This window comes from Apostichopus japonicus, chromosome 5, assembly GCF_037975245.1.
Source record: "Apostichopus japonicus isolate 1M-3 chromosome 5, ASM3797524v1, whole genome shotgun sequence".
NCBI lineage: Eukaryota > Metazoa > Echinodermata > Holothuroidea > Aspidochirotida > Stichopodidae > Apostichopus > Apostichopus japonicus.
Genome location: NC_092565.1, coordinates 21,969,862 through 21,996,458, shown reverse-complemented (window position 1 = coordinate 21,996,458; position 26,597 = coordinate 21,969,862). Strand labels below are relative to the sequence as shown.

General features: G+C 35.7%; 1 protein-coding gene across 13 annotated transcripts in view; it reads left to right on the top strand.

Annotated features, from left to right (window-relative positions):
• The window catches only part of LOC139968050 (cGMP-specific 3',5'-cyclic phosphodiesterase-like), a 184,420-nt gene that overhangs the window by 29,815 nt on the left and 128,008 nt on the right, over positions 1-26,597 (top strand). For all 13 annotated transcript variants that reach the window (XR_011793215.1, XR_011793212.1, XR_011793213.1 and 10 more), the window contains exon 3: positions 21,640-21,798. Coding sequence is in view for 9 of the 13 variants with exons in the window: in XM_071972364.1 (XP_071828465.1) it covers positions 21,640-21,798 (159 nt within the window). In the remaining 4 variants the exon portion in view is untranslated. The remainder of the gene's footprint in view (positions 1-21,639; positions 21,799-26,597) is intronic.

Here is a 26,597-nt window from a genome sequence, read left to right as displayed (position 1 = left end):
CAGTGTCCTTTCTGTAAGTGGGCCGAAAGAAGAAGAAAAAAACTGTTGGTCAATTGTTAGTAATCTTTTGTCTTTTTGTGACTTTAAATAATCTGTTATTTGGGAATTGACTAAATTATGGAAGGAAATACTTCCAATATACCTGTGAATTTTCAATATGGTGTTATAAAGGATATGTTAACACAGATGAAGAGTTATGGCTTACGTTTGCAATTGCCACAATCCACATATATGATGATATAATCCTACTGTAGAACTCACAACACGAGATAAGAATGACCTTGTTTTGCAATTGAAACCTATAATTCGATTGACCGACAGTTGTAATATATAGAATTATCTGCAGGCAAAAATCCATGTCCACTTTAAGTGGACAAAGGTTTCTTATTACAGTTAATTAGAAGGTGAAAAAAAGTAGGAGTGGTTTTCAACTAAACTATTGAAGAGGTAGGCTGTAACACAGGATTGTCAGATATTGGTTTTTGCAGTTCAAGGGAGTGTAAACACTCTTGAATGAAAGCTTCACCATCCACACTGATTGTGGTTCTGTTTGGGAAGTTGTGAAACAGATTTTGAAATTGTATGATTTTTGAGATAATTAACAAACAAACAAAGGGAAAGTTGCATTCCTTGAAAGGTAAAACATTTTCCATAAATGTGTGCATTAATTGGGTCTAATTTTAACCTACCCTACCTAGGAGAAAAAAAAAAACGAGAAAAAGACAAAGAAGTTACAGCAAAAATATCAAGGCAGTAGAAGCCCAAATAATTCATTTATCTCACAAGTGATGTAAATTAATTTTTTTATCAATTTCTTCCATGAAATAATGTTCTATAGCATTTGGAATGTTTGCTTAATAACCTAAGGAAAAAACTTAATTTAAAGTGATTATTTAAAATGTATTCCAGGGAATAATTTTTCTGGTATCTCATCGCAAAATGATGCACAAAATGTGGATCAGTTTTACACAAAGGAAAGATTGTATTTTACAGAAGACAAAATGAAAATTCATAGCCTTCAAAAACTGCTAAACAAAATTTGATCCCTAAATTATGCCTGGTATTTCTTTTGAAGAAAATGATCTTTCCTCTATAGATGGAGAAAATAATTGAGCATTAATAAAAACACTAAAGATATGAAAAAGTTCGAGGGCCTGAATTTTCAATCGTAGCAGGATATTCTACAGATCGAGCTTCAGTTAGCCTACACAGGCTGTTTGAAGTTAGATGAGCAGTTTATTCCTCTCGTAACAAACAAAGATGTTTGAAGCTCATTTTCCATGATGATAAGGTCATTCACTCACTCTGCTGTTGCTGATTATACATCATATATTGTAAACAATCTATTATTATTATAGAAATGCAGAAATGTGGTATCACATGATCCAGGGAATGTTTTTCACCAGGCATGTTCATTCTTATGTTTGTTTCATATATGTTTTCCTTGCACTACATAGTGCATATATATGCATGCAACTTCTCCTCCATTTAGTTTAAAATAAAGTCTTTTCGCCAGGATTGATTACCCTGCTGCTGGTTACAGAGTAATGTATACTCTTGGTGACATTGTATTGAATAAACCGGACTATTAATCCTGAAACCTTTTAGACATCATGTTGGGCTTTTATTAATGTCCAGGATGTGATCCCTGGAGAGAGAAAATGATATGCACAGACAAGCCTGTAACTTAAGCATTTGATTTGAAGTTGTACAGTATTAGGAAGCCAGAAAAAGGCACTTTGTATATATGTCACTGAACTATAAAGCCCAAACCAACGACTTTCCTCTAGACCGAGATTTTGCTGCAGGTAATGTCTGTAATTGCTCAGTTGACATAGTTAATCAAGTGTTAGTCAAAGTTTGGTCTGATGGGAGTGTTGTGTTGACTTCATGAAAGTGTTTGTTCAGAAGTGTTTCTCTTAAGGACAAACTTTTAAGCCAGGGGCTTACCATATATGTCTCCTTTATAGAATATATAGCTTCTTCAGTCATGATTCACAATGGAGGTTAATATAAAAGCACTTGAACTAGTAAGCAGCTTCAAGCTTTGTGAGTGGTTTGCTCAATGCATGTACCAACCTTCCACTTGAAAGTGACGTCAAGTGTCTTCAAGTTCCATTTGAGAGTGACTTTCCCTAGCATTTGCTATTCAGGTCAACTCTCTTCTGTATCAAAATTGTAAACTTGATCAGTGAACAAAGTCACGTAAATCTCCTCAATCTCCCTCAGTTGACACAGTAGACACAGTAGATCAAAAGTGCAGTTGTTGTGGGGAGACAGGTTAGTTTGTGCTTGTAAATCAGGTAAGGTTTGGGATAATATTTGGGATAATAAAACAGAATGTGGTTTTAGCCTTCAATTACAGTCACTATTCAGTGTACTGCTGTACAAGCTCTACAAAGTTACCAGTTTTTAACTGTATTAACACAGTATCCATCCAGATACACACATACAGTATCCCTATTAAAGGTTACACATAAATGACATAGCCCTGCTACCCCTTTCCTCAGTTAATCTTTGTGCTATCAATCTGTAGGTTTCTGTAGCTTCATACTTAACAGAAAATACTTATTCTTTTCACTATGGAATAACCATTAATTGTTGTCTTAGAAGTTGCTTAAAATTCCTCTCTTAAGATGCATTTTCTCTAACTTTTACATTGACATTGGCTTCGTGCAGTAGATAAGCAGTCCATTTGCAATCCATTTTTGCCACTCTCTTAGATCTACATTTTAATATGCAGGAGAAAGGAATTTCAGTTATCAACATTTCAGTTGCTTGTAGAAATGTTCACTTATTCATTTCACCTTTTTATTGACTTGAATCTGGAGGACTTACAGCATTTTCTGAACATTTTGTGCCATACCTTAATAGAAGGAACTAATATTAGATTCATCTATTTTGGATCAATGCTAAAATAGTTTGTGCCTGCCTGAGTGTGACATTTCTTCTAGGTAGTTGCTCAAACTATAACCCTTTCTGTTTATCTTCATGCACCAAGATGTTTAAAAATGGAAATGGCTGTTTTGAGGTCTGTGAAGTTATTTGCCCTGAGTCATTTTAGTAATTTTGGACCCATAGGGCAAATGGCATAATGTCATTTTCATTTCACAATGGAAGTTAAAATACTGAATTATATTAAAAAGGGAGACAAATGTGCACGATATGTATCTTTGCAAGAGATTCTTTTCTGGTACAGTTTACTGTAGTCATTCATGGCATTTTGATCGATAAGAATTTAGAGGCCTTATCTAGAACACAAATGTAAGAAGAATATTAGCAAGAACTTAAAAATAGATAAAACTTTATCAGGAATTTACTCTTCCATATTTTTATTTTTTATAAAAAATAGGTAAAAACAAAGTGTTCAAAAATGTGCAGAAGTGGTATGGGATTGTCATATTTTGAAATTATGAAAAAGAGGTCACCTGCTTGGGATAAAAGCGGTTAATTTATTCCACCCGTCTATACCTGTCTCATGTCTACAGCAAGCATCCCATTTGGTGACCCGTCACTTGGCGTAGACATGTATGAAGTAATTTGTACAGTCAAGTTTCTGAGTGTGTATATTTTGATGTTGATGTATATATATATATGTGTGTGTTGTTTTTTGCAAACACATCTCATGATGCATGTGAATGTTGACAAATGTGATACTTGGCATGTGACACGTCCATAATGAATACAAGATCCTTATTATTATGGATGGGGTCAGAGGCCAGTAGGAGTAAAAATATTGAAAATTAGAAAGTGCCAGTCAACATAGGTGTAAGCCTGACTAGATCTCAAGAATGTTACTTGGCAAAATGAGTGCAAGGTACATATTATGTTTGGTGAGGGTCAAACATCAGCAGAGGTCACTAGACATCTAAATGCAATTTTTTAAAAAGTTCTAATTCTAAATAATTCATAATTTACATTTGGACATTAATCACAGTGCAAGTATCATCTGAGGTCAAACATTATCAAGTCATTAAAACCTTGTAAACACACTTATGGGTGTAGAGTGCATTTGGCTATGTTTGGTCAAAGGTCATTTGAGGTCTAAATTTGAAAATAGTGGTCTCCAGAACAGTTACTTGGAAAAAGTGTTTTCATGTGTCTGGCTTGTGATTAGAAATCTGCCTTATAATGTACAGCTTAACTGAATGTGGAGAAAGTTTGCATGGAATATTGATTGAATGTAATGAAACTGATAAACTGTATTGATATAAACATTTTAGTCCCCAAATACTGTTGCCAAAATCAATGTCTAAAAGCTGCTTTCAGGAAGTCAGCTTTTCTAATACATGTGGCACGTAACCACTGGAAGAGTTGGCACACACATCAGTTGTGTACTGATAAGTGAACATTTTATTCTTTCTGACGATCAATGCACTCATGCAAGTATAGTCAATGATTTTTCATCCTTTGACTGATTGCACCATAGCCCTTAATAGTACTTTGATGAGTAAAAAAATCAAGCCAGAAATATTGAAATAAAGGTTGCAGAGTACAATAGTAGGTCGTTATACTAGTTACCACATATAAAAATACAACATTCTGTTGGTTTTCTTGTAGCTTTAGATTATGTTGTGCCTTCCATCCCTCTCTCTGTCTCTCCCCCTCCCTCCCCCTCCCTCCCTCCCCTCCCTCCCTCCCCTCCCTCCCCCTCCCTCCCCCTCCCTCCCCCTCCCTCCCCCAGTTTAATTCGCTAGTTTAAGAATCAACATTTCTTGCTTCTTTTATCTCCTTCCAAAAATTCATGTAACAGTTTTACCTCTTAATATTTTATGAATCTGAAGTGAGTTTACTTTCTCTTTTGTTTATCAAGAAGGCATTGTGGAAATCTTGGATCTTAGAGCACAAACTTTACTTTTCAAAATGTGTAGTACATCTTTTGAAAGTTTCTTTCAAAAGTTTTCCCAGTATCATATTAAGCTTCTTCTTTTTTTTGGGGTTTCAAACAATTTTAGTAAGTGCTTCAATTCTAGACCTTGGAGGCAGATGGAGTTTTTGTGGCACATGAGAATGAGAGAGAAGACAAGGTAGATAATCTCATGCTTTGATTTTTATGCAAGCGGAGGAGTATTGAAAGATATTTCTCAAATTTGTGGCAGGGAAAGTGACTGCACAGATGGCCTGACACCATCTGATATCATATGACACCTCAAGCTGACGAGACAACTTTAAAAGGATGCCTCTTCAAGACTAAAAAACCTTATCATCTTGAGAGGATCTTCAATCCAATTTAGGACTTTGGCGTGACCTCCGTGGTGCCCAAAAGCTAATGTTTCAAGATGAAGTTCAATCTATTTGAAACATTCTACTTTCTTACCTAAGCCTTTTTTAGAGGATGAAGAACATGGAAATCCAATATCATTGATTGTTTTTGCTCCCTTCTTGTCTCCATTCCCCCCCTTGATCACATCCTTCTTTTAATAAGATGATATCGAACTCGGTGATGCTCCCGAGACACATCAAAATCTATTTCGGGTTTGACATGAGAAGTTTGCGTTGTCTTCGTCTCTGTCAGCATGTCAATCACTACTTGCCAATTTATCTTTGAGCGATACCAGTAGAATTTAACAGTAATTGGACTATACACCTTGCCCAATTTCCTGTATTTGCATCTGCTGTTGATGTTTTAATGGCAGCTGAAGGGTTCAAATCAAGAGGAAAACAGGCTTCCAGTATAAACTGTCCTGAAAGTGGTGATGGGTCTCAAATCTTTTATAAGCTGCTGCTGATAAAGTTGAGTTTGCATTTTTCCACTAAGGGCGGAAGAAGTATGGGATAGAATCAAGGTTCATACGTGTTATGGTATAAAACTGTGGTGTACGCTCAAAAGCATTCACACAGAAGTTTCAATATTGCAAAACATTAAAACAAAATGTCTTTACATTTACCAAGGCCTAATCTAGGATTTAACATAGATGTGGGTGTTGCCCTCATTGAACCTGAACCCCATGTTAGAAGGGATGGGGGGGGTGGGGGGATTGGGGTATTTACTTCGCTCCTCGCTTACCTGTCTCCTCACAACCTTAGCGCCATGTTTTACCATGCCTAGAATGTCCTGATAACCTTTTCCATGGAAATAATTAAAGTTTGGATGTGAAATGGTATATTCCGAGGCATATTTACTTATAAGTAGGTTAACGTGCCAGCCAGTGAGCTAATAATTACTTTATTATTATTTTGTTGTTGTTGTAAGTGATTGGAGGGGGGTGGGGGGGGGTGGGGTACCTGTGTACTTCTAGTATTGAAACTGCATTTCATGGTGTGTTGTAATCTGTTGTCATTCTAACAAAGCCCACGTATTATTCATTCACACATAATGGACACATGGATACATGCCCTCAATCTATACTGAGCCATCTACAGTCTCACTCATTTCACCTGCTCCTCCCTAGGTAGTGAGTGACAGGAGAGTTGGTCCACTGCAGAACAATTCCTGTCCTAGAAAGTTAATGTAATGTTTTATCCTTTCATTTGGATACCTCTGAAATTCATGCCAAAGATCATAGTTCATGGTGGACAGTTGGTACCCTGTGTGAGAAGTGACCAATGACTAGGGCTAAGTTGTACACACTATAGTACACTCTTTGGGGTGTGAACAGCGTTCTAATTGCTGGTTAATAATAATAATAATGTAAATTAGCGTATGAAGCGGCCTTCAAGAATCAGTAGTAATATTAATGCAACAATTTGTATCATATTGTGTTCACATACTGTATATAAATTTGCTGGATGAGGAATGTTTTGTCAAAGACAGCTAGATGCTTTCAGTTTGTCAGTGACGTTGCTATTTGCTTTGGCATGGCCGGTTTAATGTAAATCTCTTGAATCATTTTAAAAGGCTGAAATAAAGTCTTCAGGATATAGTATTATCTTTCATTAGGAATAGACGTCTTTCCTTTGAATAATGTAAAATGTAGCAACTGTTGGCAGGATGCAGCCTGTTATCATAAACTTGAAACTATTATTCAACAAAAACAAGAAATTTTCAGAATTCATCCAACTTGTCAAGCATTTGATCATTAAATGTACTCTCGGCTTCAATATTGTTTAAATAGAGCTGTATCCAACTGGCCTTGTATATTAAAGTTTTTAGTATTTAAGCTTCCGCACTATGTAGGAGCTCTGACCAATTCCAGTTAAGTGTATAGTAGCTGGTACAAGTGGCTTCATACGTGATGTGTAGAATGAATACCTGCAATTGTACTGGTCAGATTGTTGCATTTATGATGGTATTTGTGCATTTTCTTTACCATCAATTTTGAGAATACAAAGATATGAATAATTTGACCTATTTATAGATGATCTCCATTTATATAACGTGTGCTATTCTGTAACTTTGCAGCTTACAGTTGAAAATTAATTAACTTGTTTTTGTTGTGTAGTTTAGGTAAATAGGATATTAGTGCATATAGAGACAGAGACAGGTAAGCTCGTCACTCTGTAAATATCCAAACCAGTTTTGGAATTTTGTCTGTAATTGGCATATGCAAACTACCTGGGAATCCATGCAGATATTCTGCATTGATTAAAGGAATTAAGCAAGATCCATATTTTTTGTTCTAATACAACAATCAAATGGTGTTATTTATTTCACTTCTTATATTCCATGTCTCCTCATAACCTCAGTACTCTAGCTGAACAATCTCTAGAGTGATCTGGTATTAACCTTTCAACCCTGTCCACCCTTAACGGCAAGTCACTTCAGGTCAACCATCCTTTTTCTCCTTCTACCACCCAAACTAACAAGGCTTGCTTCTTTTTCTTCAAAACATGGACATAGCTCTTGCATGTTCATATCTGATCTCCATCTGGACTTCTGTTGGTGTACGTCAAACTCACATTGTCTAAAGGGTACCAATTGTACAGCACCATAAATATCCCTTTTCTTTGTGCAGCGTACGACATTAAGGTACTGTCCTTTCATTATTTTGCAGAATATTGACAGTGAAGATAAGACTTTTGCTTTATGTTACATGTGATATGCCAGATAGGGAACGTTCCCATTGGAATGATGTATGATCATTTTAAATTAAGTAGGCTCCTGGTTGATAATATATAGGGTCTTGTATGAAATCTTGCAAATCCTGGTTGCATGCATGGTTTCCCAGATGTTAGGTACCCTGTTAAATTTCCATCGCTCTGCCTGCTGAAACATGACAAGCCATTTCGGATTGGAAGAGTTATAGTCCCTTCAAATTGAAATGAAAGAAGCTGATAGCAGATTGGCACACATTCATCCAAGGAGGCATAAAATGTTGTTCTCACTTGGAAAAAGAGAAGAGAGAACAAAAAATAAAAGGGAAATTTAATTTGTTTCATTTGTGACCAGAATCTTTCCAATTGGAAGTGTTTTTAATTTGGGTTGTTTGTGACAGTTAAGTTGTGTGTCTTCTTTATAAATTATGGATCCCTGATAATCAATGATTTTAGGTTTATGGAGCATGATAAATCGCAAGAGACATTGCGGAGTCTAGTTCCAAATGGTTAGGTGAACACAACTGAGATTCCAAGGAAAAAAGGACAAGTTTGGAATCAGGAAAGGTTAAATGTGATGAGGGTGTACTTTGATTGTCACATAACGTCTGGCTGTAGTAACCCAGCTTTCATAGTCCACACATGTTTGAATTTTGTGTGAATTTTATAACATGAAGTTGAAGACTATGGTAATTGCATCATTGGATTTCATGCTAATCAGAAGCAAATTTTGTGGTGAAATTGTCATTTTGTGACAGTTTTGATTGTAATAATATTAAAATTGATGAAAATACAACATTCTCCTGAATTTCCTCTTAAAGGGACAATGATTTGATTCTGAAAATTTGGTAAATTATACAAATATATCAAGTATTTTGTATTTCAGTACATGTGTTTACGCACTCATACATAGCTCTGATGTATAGTACCATGCACTTTAGCCTAGCTACTTGTACTTTACATAGATATGAAATATAATTAAACAGGTCATACTCAGTTAATTTTCATACATAAATAGAAAAAGCCAATTTTCATACATGTTATTAGAAAAAGCCAATTTTCATACATAAATAGAAAAAGTCTATAATTACCTAAATGACTGATTTGAGCCGACATTCAATTGGGTACTACATAGGTGATCTATGCAGGATATATAGAAATGATCTTCATACAAATTAAAATACTTACAAACATGAATGGAAGTGTAGCTACTATTCAGAGTCACTTTATATATGATCATAAAGGGTATTAAAAACTGAAAGGGAAATTTGTAATTTAGTGTCAAACAGTCAGAAAAGTTTTAGAATGTTGTCTTACCTTGTCATCAAGTAATTCTCTTTAGTTAAGGTAGCATCAGATATTTACTTCACTCTTTTCTTCTCAGCCGGTCTCTTCACTATTACACTTCCCTCTCTATACCTAGTCCTTGTAGTTCAGTTAATACTGCCTTCTTACTCTTGTTAGTGGATCTGCCTCTTTGAAGTCCAAACATGCTGCATGGTTTGCAAAGGATGTCACAGTCTTTGGATTGTCTCTTTGGACAGATAGTGACAGAAACTAGGGGAAGAATGGGGGGGGGGGGGGGAGAGGTTGAGAGTGGGTGGCAAAGGTATCCCTCTAAACTATGAAATATCACATTGTTTATGCAAATACCGGTTTGAAGTGCAACTTTTCCAGACCAGGAGAGGGTGAAGGCAGTTCCCATCTTTGATGCTCATCTCTTTCATAATGCTTCTTCCAGGAATTGGGTAAATGCAAAATTAGAGATCTAATGAAATTTTGAAATGGATGGATTGAAGGTCATGATATACCAGCAGTATTCTTGCTGCATTTTCAGTACAAGGTAAATATTTGTCACGTTTCCACAACTAAGGTATGCGTCATGCACTGTACTTATTAAAGTGGTTGCTAGTTCGATCCTTAAATAAGCCCAGCACTATGTTAGGATGTGGAATAATGGTGACTTTAATACTGCCACAATCAAAGCATTTTCCTCTCATTGAGATATTTCATTGTATAATAATGTACAATAATACTCAACTTAATTATGTAAATAAATGGTGTGATATAGCACCATCAGGAAAGTACTTGGGGAAAGATGGTGAAAACTTCTAGTAAAAGGCTTAAACTTCGGTGCCATTTCTGTAAGTTAACCTTTAAGAATTTGATATTTGTTAATCTTATACCAGTTCAATTGTGATCATTCAACCCTTATGAAAAGATATGCATTGACAATTTTCCCCTCAACCACAACGTAGCAATTGTTCAACTGTGATTATTAGTCTAAATGTAAAGTACACTACTGTAGTCTAGGTATGTCTACTTTAAAAGTGCACTCTAGTGTAGTTGAACCGTGGATGTTTGGTTGGAACATCAACTTGACTTTCTCATGACTTCATAAACACATCTGTAATGACAGTTTTCGTAACAAACTACTATGTGTTCACACAGGGGATTGCACATTGCAGGTAGTAATCAAGATCTGCTGGTAAAACAAGCGAGTCAATTTGTGGTTTTACCCATAAATGATGGCTCTCATATGCAGAGAAAAAGATATGTAATGTACTATGTTGCTCACAAGCCTGCATACAAATTGTCTAATGTTGTGGATGTTACTTTTGTTTACATCGAAGCTCGTGGTGAAGAATCACAAAATAGAATGGTTGACATGATTGTGAACTGTCAGTGTTGAAAACTGCTGTTTTAGTATCCTTTCCTGGGTTAAGACTTTGCAATTTTTTTTTGGGGGGGGGGGCACTGGGCTGAGGGAAGGTGTTGGGCATAGTGGTTGAGCTTCTCCCAGTTGCGCCTTAGGAACCACTGTATATAGATTTGCCATGCAAGTTCATTATTCATTCATTCTGTATGTAACTAGGACAGTCTCTAGTTTGTTCAATGTAGTACTAAAAGCATAGGCATTGTAAAGTCAAGCACATCTGGTGTCATCGAATTTCCTATAATCGATACCAACACAGCCCCTTTCAGGAGCAGTCCTTTCAGAAAGCATCTTGTCATCTTCCTCTTTGTTTGATTTATATTCAAGATTACAGTAGAAGCAAGGTGGGAGCTGAGATTAACCCATTCAGATATATCAATGTTATAGCTCTCTGTAGTCCTTGGTTTTTGAAAAATGATGATTATAAGCTTACTTTCTGTAGGGATAGAATTACTGAATTGCATTCAAAGTCTAAGCACATGACTTAAAACAACAGTACAATTTTAACTTGCCTTCATTGTCCTGGTATTGAAAAGCATATACAGTGCATTCAAAAGTTTCGGAGCATTATCTTCCGATGAGGTGGTGTTGACTTATCAGTGAATTATTGATTAGAGAATTACCTTGAAATTGCTCTTGAATATGACAGTTGTGTAATACCCAGGGAACTATTTAGTGTTCTAAATTTGAGTAGCAGGTTTGAAGATTCTTGTCATTTGTAAAATTGTGTGGTTCTTGTGTATTAAAAAAAAAAAAACCTGAAATACATCTTTGCATTTTGCATAGCATTCTGCATAGTATTTTGCAATGCGATATTTGATAAATTATTCTCTGATATCAAGAAACTTGTCATAAACAGTTGAAGAATCATTCAGAAAGACAAAATTCATGTCAAGGCTGACAAGAAGGGAAAATTGTACACCTTTGTTTATATGACATTATTTTCAATGAAATGTGGCTCAGCTAGGCAAATTGTTGAACCTCATTGTTAATATGGGGATGTCAATACTGATTAGTGTTATTGAAAATGTGTTAAGGTCAACACAAAAGCTGCTATAAAAGATTAATTTAAGCACAAATATTAATTATGATTAATTTTTACCATCAACAGATAATTACCATCAATTTCAATAAGAGGTAAGAGTCTAATCAATCAAAGTGGCTGAAGTACCTAGTTTAGTATGTTGCACATTAAATCAGTTCTTCACCAGAGAAAAAGAAGAGAAAAACAGTGATAAAACAAGATAAGATGTTTACATGTCTCATTAAAATTAACAGATATATCAGAGTGTGTAAACCAAAACGACCAATCAGACCTTGACTGAGAATCGGACATGATTGTCAACTTTGCGCTACTTAAAAGAGCCTTCTAACAGACTTTAAAGTAAATTTGTAAGTATCAGTGAAAGCCCAAATTGATGTAGATAGATGACTTCCGTCAGGCACTATGTAAATTGTTATATATTGTAGGGCTATGACATATCAGCACTTAATAATAATAATAATAATAAATGAGACTTATATAGCGCCAAATCAGTAAACAAAAGTTACTGCTCAAAGCGCTTTACAGAGAAAGTAAATTAATTTACAAAAGAACAAGTGAAAAAATGGGTCTTAAGTAGACTTTTGAAAGTAGAAAGTTTATAGCATGTTCGAATGTGATCTGGTAACTTGTTCCAGAGATAAGACCCAGAGTATTGGAAGCTTCTGTAACCATAGTTCTTCAATCGTGGTTTTGGAACAGTTAAAAACAGTTTGTTGGAGGAACGAAGTGTGCGAGTTGGAGTATATGGCCTGAGAAGTTGTGACAGGTACACAGGCCGTTCAAGATGATGAGCACAGAAGGTGAGAAGAAGTATTTTATACTGGATTCTGTAGCTGATAGGTAGCCAATGAAGTTCCTTCAGAAGTGGGGTGGTGCGACACTTTCTTCCTTTCCTTTTCACAATACGGGCAGCGGTGTTTTGGATCTTTTGGAGTTTCTTGATGGTCGAATCAGGAAGGCCAAATAAAAGTGAATTAAGAAAATCAAGCTTTGATGTCACAAACGCATGGACCAGTATCTCACAAGTCTTATTATCGAGGTAATTCCTCATCAAACTGATTTTCCTAAGTTGCCAATTTGCAGAACGACAGAGATTAGTAACGTGATTTTCAAGTGACATGGTCTGGTCAAAATATGCACCAAGGTTTCTAACAGTTGAGGAGATATTAATAGAGTCTTTACCAACAGTAAGTGGTGGAAAATTAGGTGTAACTTCAGAGAAACGTGATCGAAAAACAATAAACTCTGTTTTATCACAGTTTAGTTTCAACTGATTAGTTGTAAGCCAAGTGTTTACAGCACTTATACAGGTTTCCATTTTATGAAAAGCATTTGGCACATCATCCTTATCGAAAGCAAGAAGTAATTGAGTATCATCCGCATAATGATGGAAATGAACACCATGGTGCCGAATAATATCACTCAACTCCGCAAGATATAAAGAAAAAAGAACAGGTCCAAGTACAGAGCCCTGTGGAACACCAGTAACTAATGGACGAGGAGACGAGAGAACATCTTCAATTTTCACCTGTTGATAACGCTCAGTAATATAAGAATTGAACCAGGATAGAACAGTACCACCTAATCGATACTTTGACTGCAGTCTTTCCAACAAAATGGAATGATTAACTGTATCAAAAGCTGATGATAAGACAGGGTTTCCCTAACATTATGCCCCCACGAACCCCCTGTGGATGTTAGAGTTGTTCACGAACCCCCAACTTTGCGAGACACGATCTGAGTCATTATTATACTATAATATGCATAACAGCCTGTGTCTGTTTCATAATTCAGTTATTTATCACTTGCACTGTACGGTACTACTATTGCAACATATGCGTATGGAACGCGAAAAGAGTTTGTCGATAGGTACGACTTTTGTACATTACTAAATTATATGATATCAGATTTTAGTTCAACAATAAGTACTCTATAGTTTTGACTTTCAGAAACGTCTCGCGAACCCCCTGGGATGGACTCACGCACCCCCTGGGGGTTCCTGCACCCTAGTTAGGGAACCCCTGACGTAAGATATGTCCCATTCTTTAGTGTGACTTTCCACAAACCAAGTCTGCAACAAACTTAGCTGCAACAGAAAAATACTGAACCTGTGAGACAAACCCTAGTTAAGGAAACAGCAAAACTTCCCCAATCGTATAAAGCAGAGATCCTATAGCTTGATAAATCTTTAGAAAAACTATATACAAAGAAGATCACCGTGCCGGAAAGAAATTTCAAACCTACTTAGAATTTATATGAGGGTCGTCCATGCTGTAGGTAGCTTTGAAATAGACCCACAGCAAGGCTGAAGTAATGTCTGGTTGAAACTAATATTTAATAACAAGTGTATGTGTACATATGTAATAGTACACTCAAACATAATCTTAATAGATCTATGTTGTTATGGTTCTGTAAACATGTTTTTAAGAATGATAGACTTCATTAGAAACAAAATCATTGTAATGATGTCACTTAGTTTTGCTATCTAGAGCTATTCTTAAAGTTGCGGTTGTGTGAACCTCTCTTTAATACAAGTCTCCATGTCTGCTTAATTGCACTTCCCTCTACCTTACCGTATAATTAGTAGGATATGGTATAGCAGCACTGTGCCATGTTTCGATCCACATCCCCAGATCCATTAATCCACTTTGTCTTCCTTCCAAATCTACCACTCTCTGAAGCCACATACCGACTCTCTGCATCGTCATTCAATTGTGATGAAAAGCAGCAAATGCTTGCACTGAAGAAAGGCATTTTACATCAATGACCATGTCCCCCAAACACACCTTAAATCATACTTTTCTTGCAAACTTTGTGCAATGACTAGATAGAATATATTTTTAAGGTATATATAACTTACCTTCATGTTGGTATGCCTTGCTTCCAAACTGGGAAAACACTGCATTTTAAACTTCCTCAATTCTAGCATCAGTGCTGCCGACTTTAACCTTACACGAGAGGCATAATGTAGAGAGAAGTACATAAAAGCATTCCAATCGATGGGATGTTCATTAAACTACTTTCTTGAGAGAATCTAGTGCTTTGTAATCTTGAACTAGATGCAAGGGTGGACGTGTCAGTCTGTATCTTCTGCCAGTTCCATTGCTTGTTGCAATGAAAGGTGTCTTAACAGTTATATAGTTTGTCAAATATTACTTTTCTTGTTAGTTGAAAGTGGTAACTACAATTTCACAATGTAAACTTTTGGAAGAGGCACTCTCGATTAGAAAGATGCACATGTGGTATATAAACCAACAGTTAAGGAGGCACAAAGACAACCGTCATTATTAGTCTTAAAGTTATAAAGATAAACCATAATGAACATCTTCCCGAAAACATCAAAGAAAATTCTTGATTCTATTTGTGAGATATCACAGATTGAATGTTTCTTCACACACAAGGCAGAACACTTGATCAAGTCTAAATAAAATATATCCTTGTGCCACATGTGCTTCAACTTTTTATGTTTTTCTTGATTAATTACAATATTTATTTTCTGGAATGGACAAGGGTGTTTGGCAAATGCGTAACTTAAATTATTGACCTTCTTTACAAGCCGAAATGATGGCATTTACAGCACGGCATTTACAGTGCGGCATTTACAGCGCGCCATTTACAGCGGCATTTATAGTGCGGCATTTACAGCGCGGCAGGCATTTACAGAGCAGCATTTACAGCGGCATTTACAGCGCGGCGAGACTTTATTGTAAGTTGCGCTATATAAAAACTGTTTACTATTATTATTACTGGTCTCAGTGTCTACACTGTTAACATTCTACCTTGAAAATGTGCAAAGAGATAGTAAAAGATTTCAGATCTTAGTGACGCTAGTTTACAAGACCTATATATGGCATTGGTCTCAGTGTCTGCACTGTGAACATTCTAACTTGAAAATGTGCAAAGAAAGCAAAGAGATAGAGAAATGTTTCAGATCCTAGTGACTCTATGATATCACAAATATTTGCAAAAGGAGAGACACATCTTTTAAACATTCTTGTCTCCTAAACCAACAATGTTTTTCTTACCTGTTAGGGTGAGTTGTATTTCACAAAGATCACTGTGAGCATAAGCCAAATATGAGTTTATATGTCCCCTTTAAAGCAATAGGGCAGTACTTGTTATTTTCACTAGACTATTATTATTATCTAAGATTTAAAGTGGCACCGGTAATCATGCATAGGATAATTAATGACAAGTCAGTCTATTTCATGAGTGTAGTTTTACTTTAATAGGTCTTTTCAATTGGAATTTTTTTTGGAAGGTTTTTTTCAAAAGTCAGCCTTCCCACTGTGATAATGTAGAAGTACACAGTAGTTATTTTGAATGTTTTTGGATAGCTTTTTTTCACAGATGATCATGGAGTGCTTGTTAACATTATTACTGATGCAGAATGAGACACTTGGGTGGATTTTTCTTCAGGAAGCATGAATAATTTAATGCATTTAGTTGATTGATGAAAAACCTGATGACGTAAACAAGAATATGTCATATATCATACTTGTTTTGCTAGAAATAGATGTGAGTGTTGACTTTGCTCCCTATCTTACCTTTTCCCTCACAACCGAAGCACTATGGGGAAATCTTCAGTTACTTTATTCCTCTCTTGATTGTCTACTGTACATACTGTATGAACCCAAATCTACCATGCCTACTAACTGGTAACTTTTTTTTGCACTGTGCCCTCATTCACACTTTAAGTGCATCACCCTCTTCCTTCGAAACCTACCATTCAGAAGTCCTAAAGCACGTTTTTTGACTAGGATTTTCATCCATCTGAATCTGCTAACTGTGTTTATATTCTCAGTGGAAGCTTTTGAATTTACTTTGAACGAACTGGTAACCTTTTAGCACTGTGCACCCTTTATGACCAGACCCCTCCTGTCAATGCCCTTCCTTCTAATTCTTACAAACTAAGTGCTTAGACGTCCATTTTGTGTGTGGAATTGTTCCTACCTTCAATTTGTTTGGAACTGGGGAGACAGTTAAGCTTGTCATTCGTAAAGATCCAAACCAGTAAGGTTTTGCGATTTCACAGAACATTTGAGAACTGTTGGTAACAATGCCATGAGAAGTGGGTGGAATGGGTGGTGTGGTGGGAATATTTGGGAAAAAGTGGGAGTACTTAGGCAATAATAGCTAGGCATCATACACCATTACACTATAAAGCAGGAGAATCACTGATGAAAAACAAAAGAAAACATGTTATTCACAATGTTATTTTGATGTTGTCAGGTATCTTTGTTTGTGTATAGTTAAAACAAAAATTTTCTTCCTGGTGATGTAATCCTACTCTGGATTTAATCCTTTTCAAGGAAACTGAAACACACATTAAGGTCATTCTTATTTGTGTTGAACTAGTTTGAGTCTTTAAGATCACAATATATATGTCATTGATTCAAATAAAAACAAACCACATTGGGTATTGTTTTTCAGAGCAACTTAAGTGCTTAAGATATGTTTGTTGACTTTACCTCTATAGTCACTGAGCGAAAAGCAGCTCACTCGTTGCTGAGTTGTATTTCCTTACAAAATAATAATTTCATGGCAATAGTTCAATTAAGATTGGCTATTAGTGTTTTTGACTGTCTTGAAGAATTAGTATATATGGTGAATGTATTTAAATGAGTTAGTAGTACATAAATCTAATTAAGCCTCGTTTGAGTAGCATAGTGAAGTGTATATTAATTGAGTAGCTCAGATCATGTAGGCCATTTCATCGCATCATTTCTAGCAGGTAGTAGTTACATGAACAACTGTCTGGTCAGGATTGTTTAGGGAATCTTTAAATAATCAAGTCATTAATTTTGTTTAAGTTCATTATGTTACAAGACTGGTACCGGAGTTTGTTCAAGTCTAATGTTTTTCACTTGAAAAAAGAAAGAAAACAAAAACAAAAGCAAAAAAATCTTTGTGTATCATAGATCTGTAAGATTTACAACATTCACTCTTACTGGTTTCTTTCCTGTAGATTCTGTTGGATATCAGTGTGGCATTAAAACCCCATTCTCCTACATCACCTATTATAGCTGAAATAATACTCTAGTAGAGTCTTTTAAGCCGAATTAATTGCAGCAATTAGTTGTTGTTTCAGCCAACAAGACTGGTATTAAAGTTCCTACCATTATTATTCTTGTATTAAGCGTAACTAAGTCTTTACCAATGATTGATTGTGACACTTGGTATGTTTGGTAAATATGTAAACTATGCTACTACTGAATTGCCCCCAGTGAGAACCATCTTCAGTTGAAAGCAACCCCACCGTTACCAGCTGTAAGTTCAGGTGATTGGGACTGTTTGTCTCAAGGCAATTGTTTCAATTGTTTTTTTTTTTAAATTCCTTTACATCGCTGGCTCCTCTATATACAGCTCATGAAATTTTGATTGGAGGCAAATTAATTTTTTTATTTTCCTCTAAGGAATCGAAAGATATTGAGGTGTATCATTAAACTGTTTGCCTTGGGTAGTGGAGCTTGAGCCAAAAGAATCCTGTTTGGAATATTATGAATAGCCAAAGGGCATGGTTATAACAAGCAAATTAGCATGTCAGATGATGGCCGCAGCCAAACCGAACGCTGTTATTGCTGACTGGTAGAGTCATTTCGTCTGAATCAGAGATGCAGAAAATAAGCCACCAGCTTGAGAGCTTCCCTACACTGAACTTGAGAAATTGGATTTCCAGACAAGAATACATTTGGGGATAGGAGACACCTGGTGGATATATTGCTTTGAAAAGTTTCATGACAGACCAGTGTTCCCATGTGATATACTAAAGGTTTTTATTCTTTCTCATGATCTGTCAGATGTATTAAATGCTGGAAAATTGTCACAAACATTTTGAAAGAAAACAGTATATGGCAAGGGTTGAGGATATTGGTATTGGAGCATAGTGATGCTATTAGATTTTAGTATACAACGATCATGAAAAACTGTTATGGAAGAAGACACTTTATCTCTCTAGTTTGAGTTTTTAAGTGATGCTTGCCAAAAGTGGGATTTGCTGCATGCATGGTAATAGTATAAATAGCACAAGAGTACAGAATGTAAATTATATGCATATATGAAAACTTTAAAAGATGACCTTTACGCACAAAAATAATTTTAGACCATTTAAACACACAGCTATCAGTCCAGGTTGGGTTTCTAAAACACTTGCAATTTTTGAGAACTGACCCATTAAAAGAAGTGAAGTTCATCAAAATTAAAGTGACTGGATGATTGAGTCTAATATATAGACCATTAGGTCAGTTTCTCAAATGCATTACAAAGCTCAATAGGAAAACGAGAATTTTATGGCCTCAAACGGAATGTTTACAACACATTACAAATACTTCAAGGACAAACGTAGTTGAATTTCATCATTCAAGGGTGTTATTCTTTTGAAAGAACTTGCTTTATTTGAGTTTATTAAAATTAATAAAGCAATGGATTAACATTAGCATTTAGGCCTGCACTGAGGAGCTGATGTCATCATCTCTGAAACCTTAAAGGAGCATTCCTGAGTTAGCTCTGGTAAATACATTGAAACCCCCCCCCCCGTGGATTCTATAGTGCAGTGTGGTACACGTGTGTATATTGCAGCATATTTTAGTGATACACACGCTTGTTGTTTCTGTTCATTCTCCTCTCCATACTAAAGTTACAAATTTAAATTCTTATAGATGTCTATTCATTACAACTCCTCATATTTCACTTCCCATGATGATAATGTGCAACTTGCAGTAAAAAATAATTCAGATTAAAATAATAACTCTGTGAAAACCTACATGTTCCTGATCATTGAAAGCAATTATCTTTTTCACTCGAGTTGATCCTATATTAAAGGTACAGGTATTAGTATGCTTTTTAATTTAATTAAATTTTTTTTTTTAATATAAATTTCAATATTATAGTAAAAATATTCAAAGAAAATTGGAACTAGAATGTTTCATAGAACATGACAGGATTGAGACCAAGGTTGAAGTGTGTGAAATGTTTGGCATTAAGTTCTTTCTGGCCTAAGGGATCATGTTGATCTGAAGTATAGTGCTACAGAACTTCGCCCCTCTTGGTGCCGCCTTGTATGAGTTTTTGCAAACACTTGTCACCTATGGTCTTGCATATCTTTAAGAATCCTCATCGTTATTTTTATCATGCAGTACCAAATTGGTGTTCATTTTATTGAACACTTTTAGGAAAAGGACAATATACAGAACTATATTCAGAGATCTTTAAACATTCAATGTGAACATCAACTGAATACTGGTGTTCCCTAGCTTGATCACATATATTTTGTAACATTAATGCTGAAAGTAAGAATGCTCAGACTATGACAACTTTATACATAAATGTGATCATTTCAATTGTTTACAGGAATATATACATCACAATCGATTTTTGTCAAATTTTACTTTAAAACACAATAATATTAGCAGCGAGAAAGAACAAATGACCACCAGGTGATAGCAAGACAGAAGAATACACATCAATTATTTCTTCCCTCTCCTTTGGTTTTGAATTAAATTGATGATGCTGATGAAATAGTTTAAAAAAAAAATTCAAACCTATTATGGGTGGAATGGAGAGATCTCCATCCCGAGATTCCAATATAACTGCTCTCATCCTTGGAGGCCTTTAAATTGAACTGTTCTGTGATTAGAAGGTTCACAAAATTCCCAAGTGTCAGGAAAATAACATATTGGTTTAATACCTTTTTAGCAGCAGCCATATACACTTTTGTCAGGAAATTTCCTGAATGGTACAGTGGGTGGGTATTGTTGCATGAAGCCTCCAAAATTAAAATCAGAATAATTTAGGAGCACAGTTGGTTGATTTACTGGTTAATTACGGTCATACCTCATTAAGTTTGTTAGGTATCCAGTCAAATAATCTCGTCAAGGCTCTAGTGGTCATGAACTTTGTCGAAATTGCTTCCCCATTTATGTAATTTTTATGCTTTAACTGCAATTTTTACCATTGCACTAATTTCTTTTCACGCTTTTGATTCTGCTTGTATGCTAAAAGTTCATTTAGTGTTTTAATGTGTCATTACCTTGTATGTCTCACAAAAAAAAACAAGGTGTGAGAGTCCTACAGCTTCCTCAAAAAGAGTAGCTAAAAAAACAGCCAGAATGTAAAATCAGCCTCAAATTTCTTAAAATTCAAAAGTCTTGGCCCACAGAAGGTTTAAAATCTATCAATGGAAATTTGTACTTCAAAGGGTTTGGTTTGGTTGGCATTTTGGAAAGTTGCCTTGAATTTCCATGAATTATATTTTAAGCATGTGTATGTACACAGTTTAGCATTTTCAGTTGTTACCTGTACGTTCTAACCAGGATGAAAAGGTCAAGAGATGCATAGCTAAAGGCATTAAAAGGATGAACGTTAGAATTTTTCAGGAGCAGCATAGCAGCCAAGTGTCTTTACACTTGAAATTGTTGGCAAAATTTCCCTGTAATACATGCTGAACGAGATATTTAGCCATTTAGCGTCTGCCTCTGGCACTCATGGACAAGTACTTGCACGTGCAGGACAACATGAACCACCCTATATAGGAAACTATTTACGTCAATGTTCCTCTCTACCTACTGTATCTCCTAGACATGAACCCAGGTCGATGGTAAACATCTTCTTCTTCCAAAGCAAATGTGCTATTTGAGAAATGGTCAATATAGTTGTTACTGAGTTTCACATTAATTTGTACTGTTATTATGAGTCACACGTGTGTTCTCTCTTCATTGTATGATACAGATGAAGCATCTAGCCCAGTGACCATTCATCTCTTGTTGTTTGCAAAGAAGATGTTCACATCAATTAAACTTCACACATACTTAACAGAGTAACTGTCTCTTAATTGCCCTGTTTGTCAGACCACTTTGCAAAGTTTGTGATTTAGAGTTTTCGTTTACTTGTCTGTTTTCTTTCACAGGATCCAAGGTTCAACCCACAAGTGGATAAGAGGACGGGTTATACTACGCACAGCATCCTCTGTATGCCAATCTGCAACCATGACGGCGACGTGGTGGGCGTGGCACAGGTCATCAATAAAGTAACAGGAGCACACGAGTTCACGAACAAAGATGAGGAGGTGATATAACCATTTCTATGGAATTTTAATTCTTGAGGGCTACCTAACAGATCCTACCATTCTTATATTAGCACTCAAAGTCAAAAGAAAAAATTTGGCAAATGGGAGGGGTGTGAGGGAGAGTGTATATACTTACCAGAAAGAGTGGAAAAAACCCCAAAATACAGGGAAAGAAGAGGATGTGGGAATGACAAGGAGATGAAATAAAACAGCACTGATCGTGATGCCCTTACCAGGATATTGACACATTTAGCCTTTTAACAAATTTCTTCTCATTCCTTTGTTTATATCATAGGTAGAGCATTCAAAGCAATGTCAGATTTATTTGTTCGACATGACATAAGAAGAAAATGTAAAAATCCCAAATACATCTGTCACTGAAGTTGATCTGAGAAATGCCAGGACAAACCTCTCTAAAATATTTGTGGCTCTGGAATGTTTTTCTTTCTTTCTTTCACATCAAACACCGTATCTAGAGCTCTATGGATTCCTCATTAAAATAGCTTTAGTTTGGTATAACTTCTCAATGAGAGTGCATCCATCATCTTCCTTCCCCCAAACAAATGTTTGCTCTATATGTACTTCAAATATCTCTATCTCTCTCTATCTGTGATTTTTTGTCGTTTTTGTCTGCCTGTGCGATATTTGCTCTTTTATCTCCCTTGACGAGACGTTCACTGACAACTCCCTGTGTTCGCTTCTTTCCCTTGGAAGTGAAATGTTTTCAGTTAGAAGTGAATCCGCTGTTTAAAGAAGAAGCACTAGTGCTTTCTTGTGAGCGTGGCATCTAGGTCAGGGAATACATGGATAGGTTAGCACTTGAAAGATTGGTTTCAATGTTCAATACCCCATGATGCTTGTGAAATTGAATATAAATATAAAGAGGGAAATTGTCTGCAAAAAGCTCAACTTCTCTCCTTTTTCTTCTTTCTTTTATTTGTCTTCTTAAATGTCTGCTAGGATTGGTTTTGTTATGCAAATTTGCTATAAGTAATTGAGTTTGACTTTGAGGGTTTATCATCTGTTGTGAAAAGTAAAGAATTTGATCTGTTTCTGATGGCATGTGCTCGGCCGTGTTAAAGGTCTCAGCAGAAACCGTGGGGTCATGGATTGGTTGGATAAACATGTAGACTCTGTAACTGATGAATGCATTGGCTACTTGAATGTCCGGAAATGAATTACTTTCTCCTTTTTTTCTCTGTTTTTTTCTTCTTTTTCTGACTCTCTACTGTGTTATTGTCAATAAACAACTGTAGCAGGGAATGATATATCTCAAAGAAAATTGTTTTGATTGTGAGGAGGGTAGATAGGTTGCTTCCCAAGTTTGTAGGAAAATCATGGCTTCTGTAATATTGATTGTTTGTTGTAAAAGGGGTTCCAGCCTTCTCCTTCCCTAGCAAGCTGTAGACTAGATTCTGAAACTTTCATCAGTAGTTAAAAACTTGGATACAATGTCTTGTTTTAATGCTTCAGGTTTAGATCGATCCAAAATGTTGGTTGGATCATATTTGCCTTATCTTATGTTTTTTTATATCTTTATTTACTGCATTTACTACCGTGTACTGCAGGATTTACTTCCTTCCTCGCATTCCTGTCTCCCTACACCCAATCACTCCGGTCTACCATGCCTACAAGTTTTAGCACAAATGCTCTATGGCTGAATATTGTGTGTGGAAGGAACTTTGTACTAGAAGCATTGATTATTAAGCCATGTATGTAATATTCACATTAACTTGGAAATTTACTCATTTCTAAGAGATCTATTTGCTACACAATCATTTTGACTGCAATTACTACTTAAAAACTCTTTAATCATTGCCAGTTGGAATACCATTTACAATAGTGATACTTTCTTAAGAAAATTGAGGCACAAGAGATAGAGCCTGGGCACTAAAACCAACCAATATGTTCCCCTCTCAACACCAGTCTCCTCGCATTGAGGGTGTATAATAACTATGTAATAACAGTGATACATGGTAGGTCAATTGAACTATCATGTACTATCCCATGATCTTGGTTAAAGGTCATCTTTAGAGCTATGAACCTTGCTTGCAATTATATATCCCGTCACTTAGCTATTGTTGTGTTTCGCACGTTATTGGTTACAACATACATGAATACAATCACTTTAAGGTTAACATACAACCAAGAATAACAAGCAAATAATGAACACACAGATTTGTCAAGGGCATTATGATGAACCTATACATAATACACTGTTTGAAACAATTAAGCTAATCTGGCAATTTAGCTTATAATATGTATGCTGAAAAATATATGCTTTGGTCAAAGTAATTTGGTAGACTAGATATTTCACTGTAAGAGCTAGAATTTTGCAAATGTGCTGGTACAGTAGTGGAAATGCTTCGTTATGGTTAACTATTAAAATTTTGATACCGGTAATCGTAGTTCAGAGCATATTTAGTTACGATGCCCAAGCCTCAGTAAACTAAGTTGCAATCTGTGTGGGTATGTGTGTGTGTGTATGGTATGCGTATGTGATAGTTAGCTTGTAAACATGATATCTAAATAATCACTAGTTCAGTCAGTGTCATACTTGGTAGGTAGATGCCCTACCATGTGTAGATGTAACCACATAGTAAGTACCTGCTCTTTGCAACAACAGTTTTTACCTTATTAATATTCATGAGTGGGTGGAGTTAAATGGGAAATCGTTGAAACCAGCTCGAAAACATGATATCTCAACAAACACAGTTTAAATCAATGTCATACTTGGTAGGGAGATGCCCTAGGATGTGCTATGTGCCCCAGTTGTTCTTGGTTCCCATCTTGTGAATATTAATAAGTGGGCGGGACTTACCAGATAGTCTTAAAATCTCTGCAACTGTACATCTGATGTAGTTCATACCTGGTATGGTAATGTAACTATGTAGTTAGTACACTTTCTTTGCAAAAGAACCAAATGTTCCATGATTTTCATCCTTGGCATATTAGGTTTGTCACACTACTTTCATGCAATCAACCGTGTTGTATTTTGTGTGAATATCATGAATACTAATCAGTGAACATAATGAGATGTGTCTGAAATTATATGTCTAATTAGCTTTATATCCATACTTGGATGATACAATGTAAGTGTATAGATACATGCTTATGAGATCATAAAATTTGACATCATTAATATTCATGCATGTACCTGTTTTTATATGATGTCACTAAAATAGACCTTGTCAACATGATAACTGATTCCTGGTTCTCTCCTTTACATGTTGCCTCATTAATCAATAGATAATCCCTCTTCATTTTGGTGTCCACAAGTTGAATATGTTTGGGCATCGTAACCACTAAACCTTTTCCTTTTCTGGTTTTTGTTGTAAACCTTTTAAAGAAATATGATGATATTGGGGATTCCACAGTCCATGCATTAATACCTGCCTATATAGTGAATGTGTTGTGTTTGTATGGCTATAGTTTATTATATAAATTATATACTGTATATTTTGACAAAATATCCATATGTGGATAAGAAAAAGCAGATACTGAAGTAAATATATATAAGCAACTCTGTGACTGAGTACATAGAAAACTGAGCCCTTCACATTATTGTGATCAATACTAAATAAAACCTTCATAATTATTTGTTTCGAGAGGTTTTTCTAATGTATCTAAAATATTCATAAATTATTGCGGCATGTAGTAAACATTTAGTGGATAATGTTGGCAGTGGAAGTAATTTTTATAAGTAATGAAACCCGAATGAGATTGGTTCAGTGGCAGTGTTGGTTAACAATTGGCCATGTTGACATATGGATTGGAAAAAGGTTATGATATGAGGGTTACTGCCATAATTAAACGGTAATATAAGTAGATAAATGACATCATTGATGATTTAGCTGAACAGTACTGTAGACCCACAGTTTTGTTTCATTCTGTAAATATGATATTATGAGAAGTCAATACAATATCCAATTCCGTGATAGACAATCAAAAACGGGGGGGTGGTGAAAAAAAGAGGAAACGTATTTTCACTGGTCACAAAATAATTTTCCAGGTGGTAAGGTAGCATAAAATGCAAATGCCACTCGTACTGCATCTCAGAAAGACAAGCCAAAGGAAATGGTGACAGTATCCTAAGGATGAACAGTGACCTTGAGTAAAGTGAATGAAAATAATATAGTGAAAGAATGATGAACTTAACAAAGTCCAGAGGACAAGTGAGAAATTGGTAGATAAATTAGATTTGGTACTCCTGTTCCAGGATGAAGTAAATTGATACATCTGTTAAAAGGATAATATCACAATTTATTCCGTCCTTGCTCCGCTGGGTCCTTTTCTCTTGTAACTCGATGATGAGCTCATGTGCGCGAAACGGTATATTCCACACCTGACGTCTTGAGTCATGTCTGAAGATACTTAGGAAAATAATCTAAAGGGACCGGCTTCTAGTGAGGCAAAACATTACGAAGAAAACATTGTGCAAAGTAGAAAAGCATTGTGGGTAGTCCGACAAGAACGAAAAGGAAAACAACTGAAGTTTCTCTAGCTATCTCATCAACCTACAAATGATGTGAGGACTATCAATTAATAATGATCTAGCATCTCTGAACATCTAATAATAATCTATAGGGACCTGTCACTTTGATAGTCAAATTCTTGTTAGTTGTATCAAGTGATAAATATTTCCAAGCTTGAAGCAACACTTTGTTTATCAGATACACTAACAAGAGGGGTGACTTCATTTGCCAGTGGTTTTTTAACTACATACATGTGGACATAAAAAATATCTGGGGATATTTATGCTGTTCACAGTAAATGAGAAATTTATTGCTACCATCTGG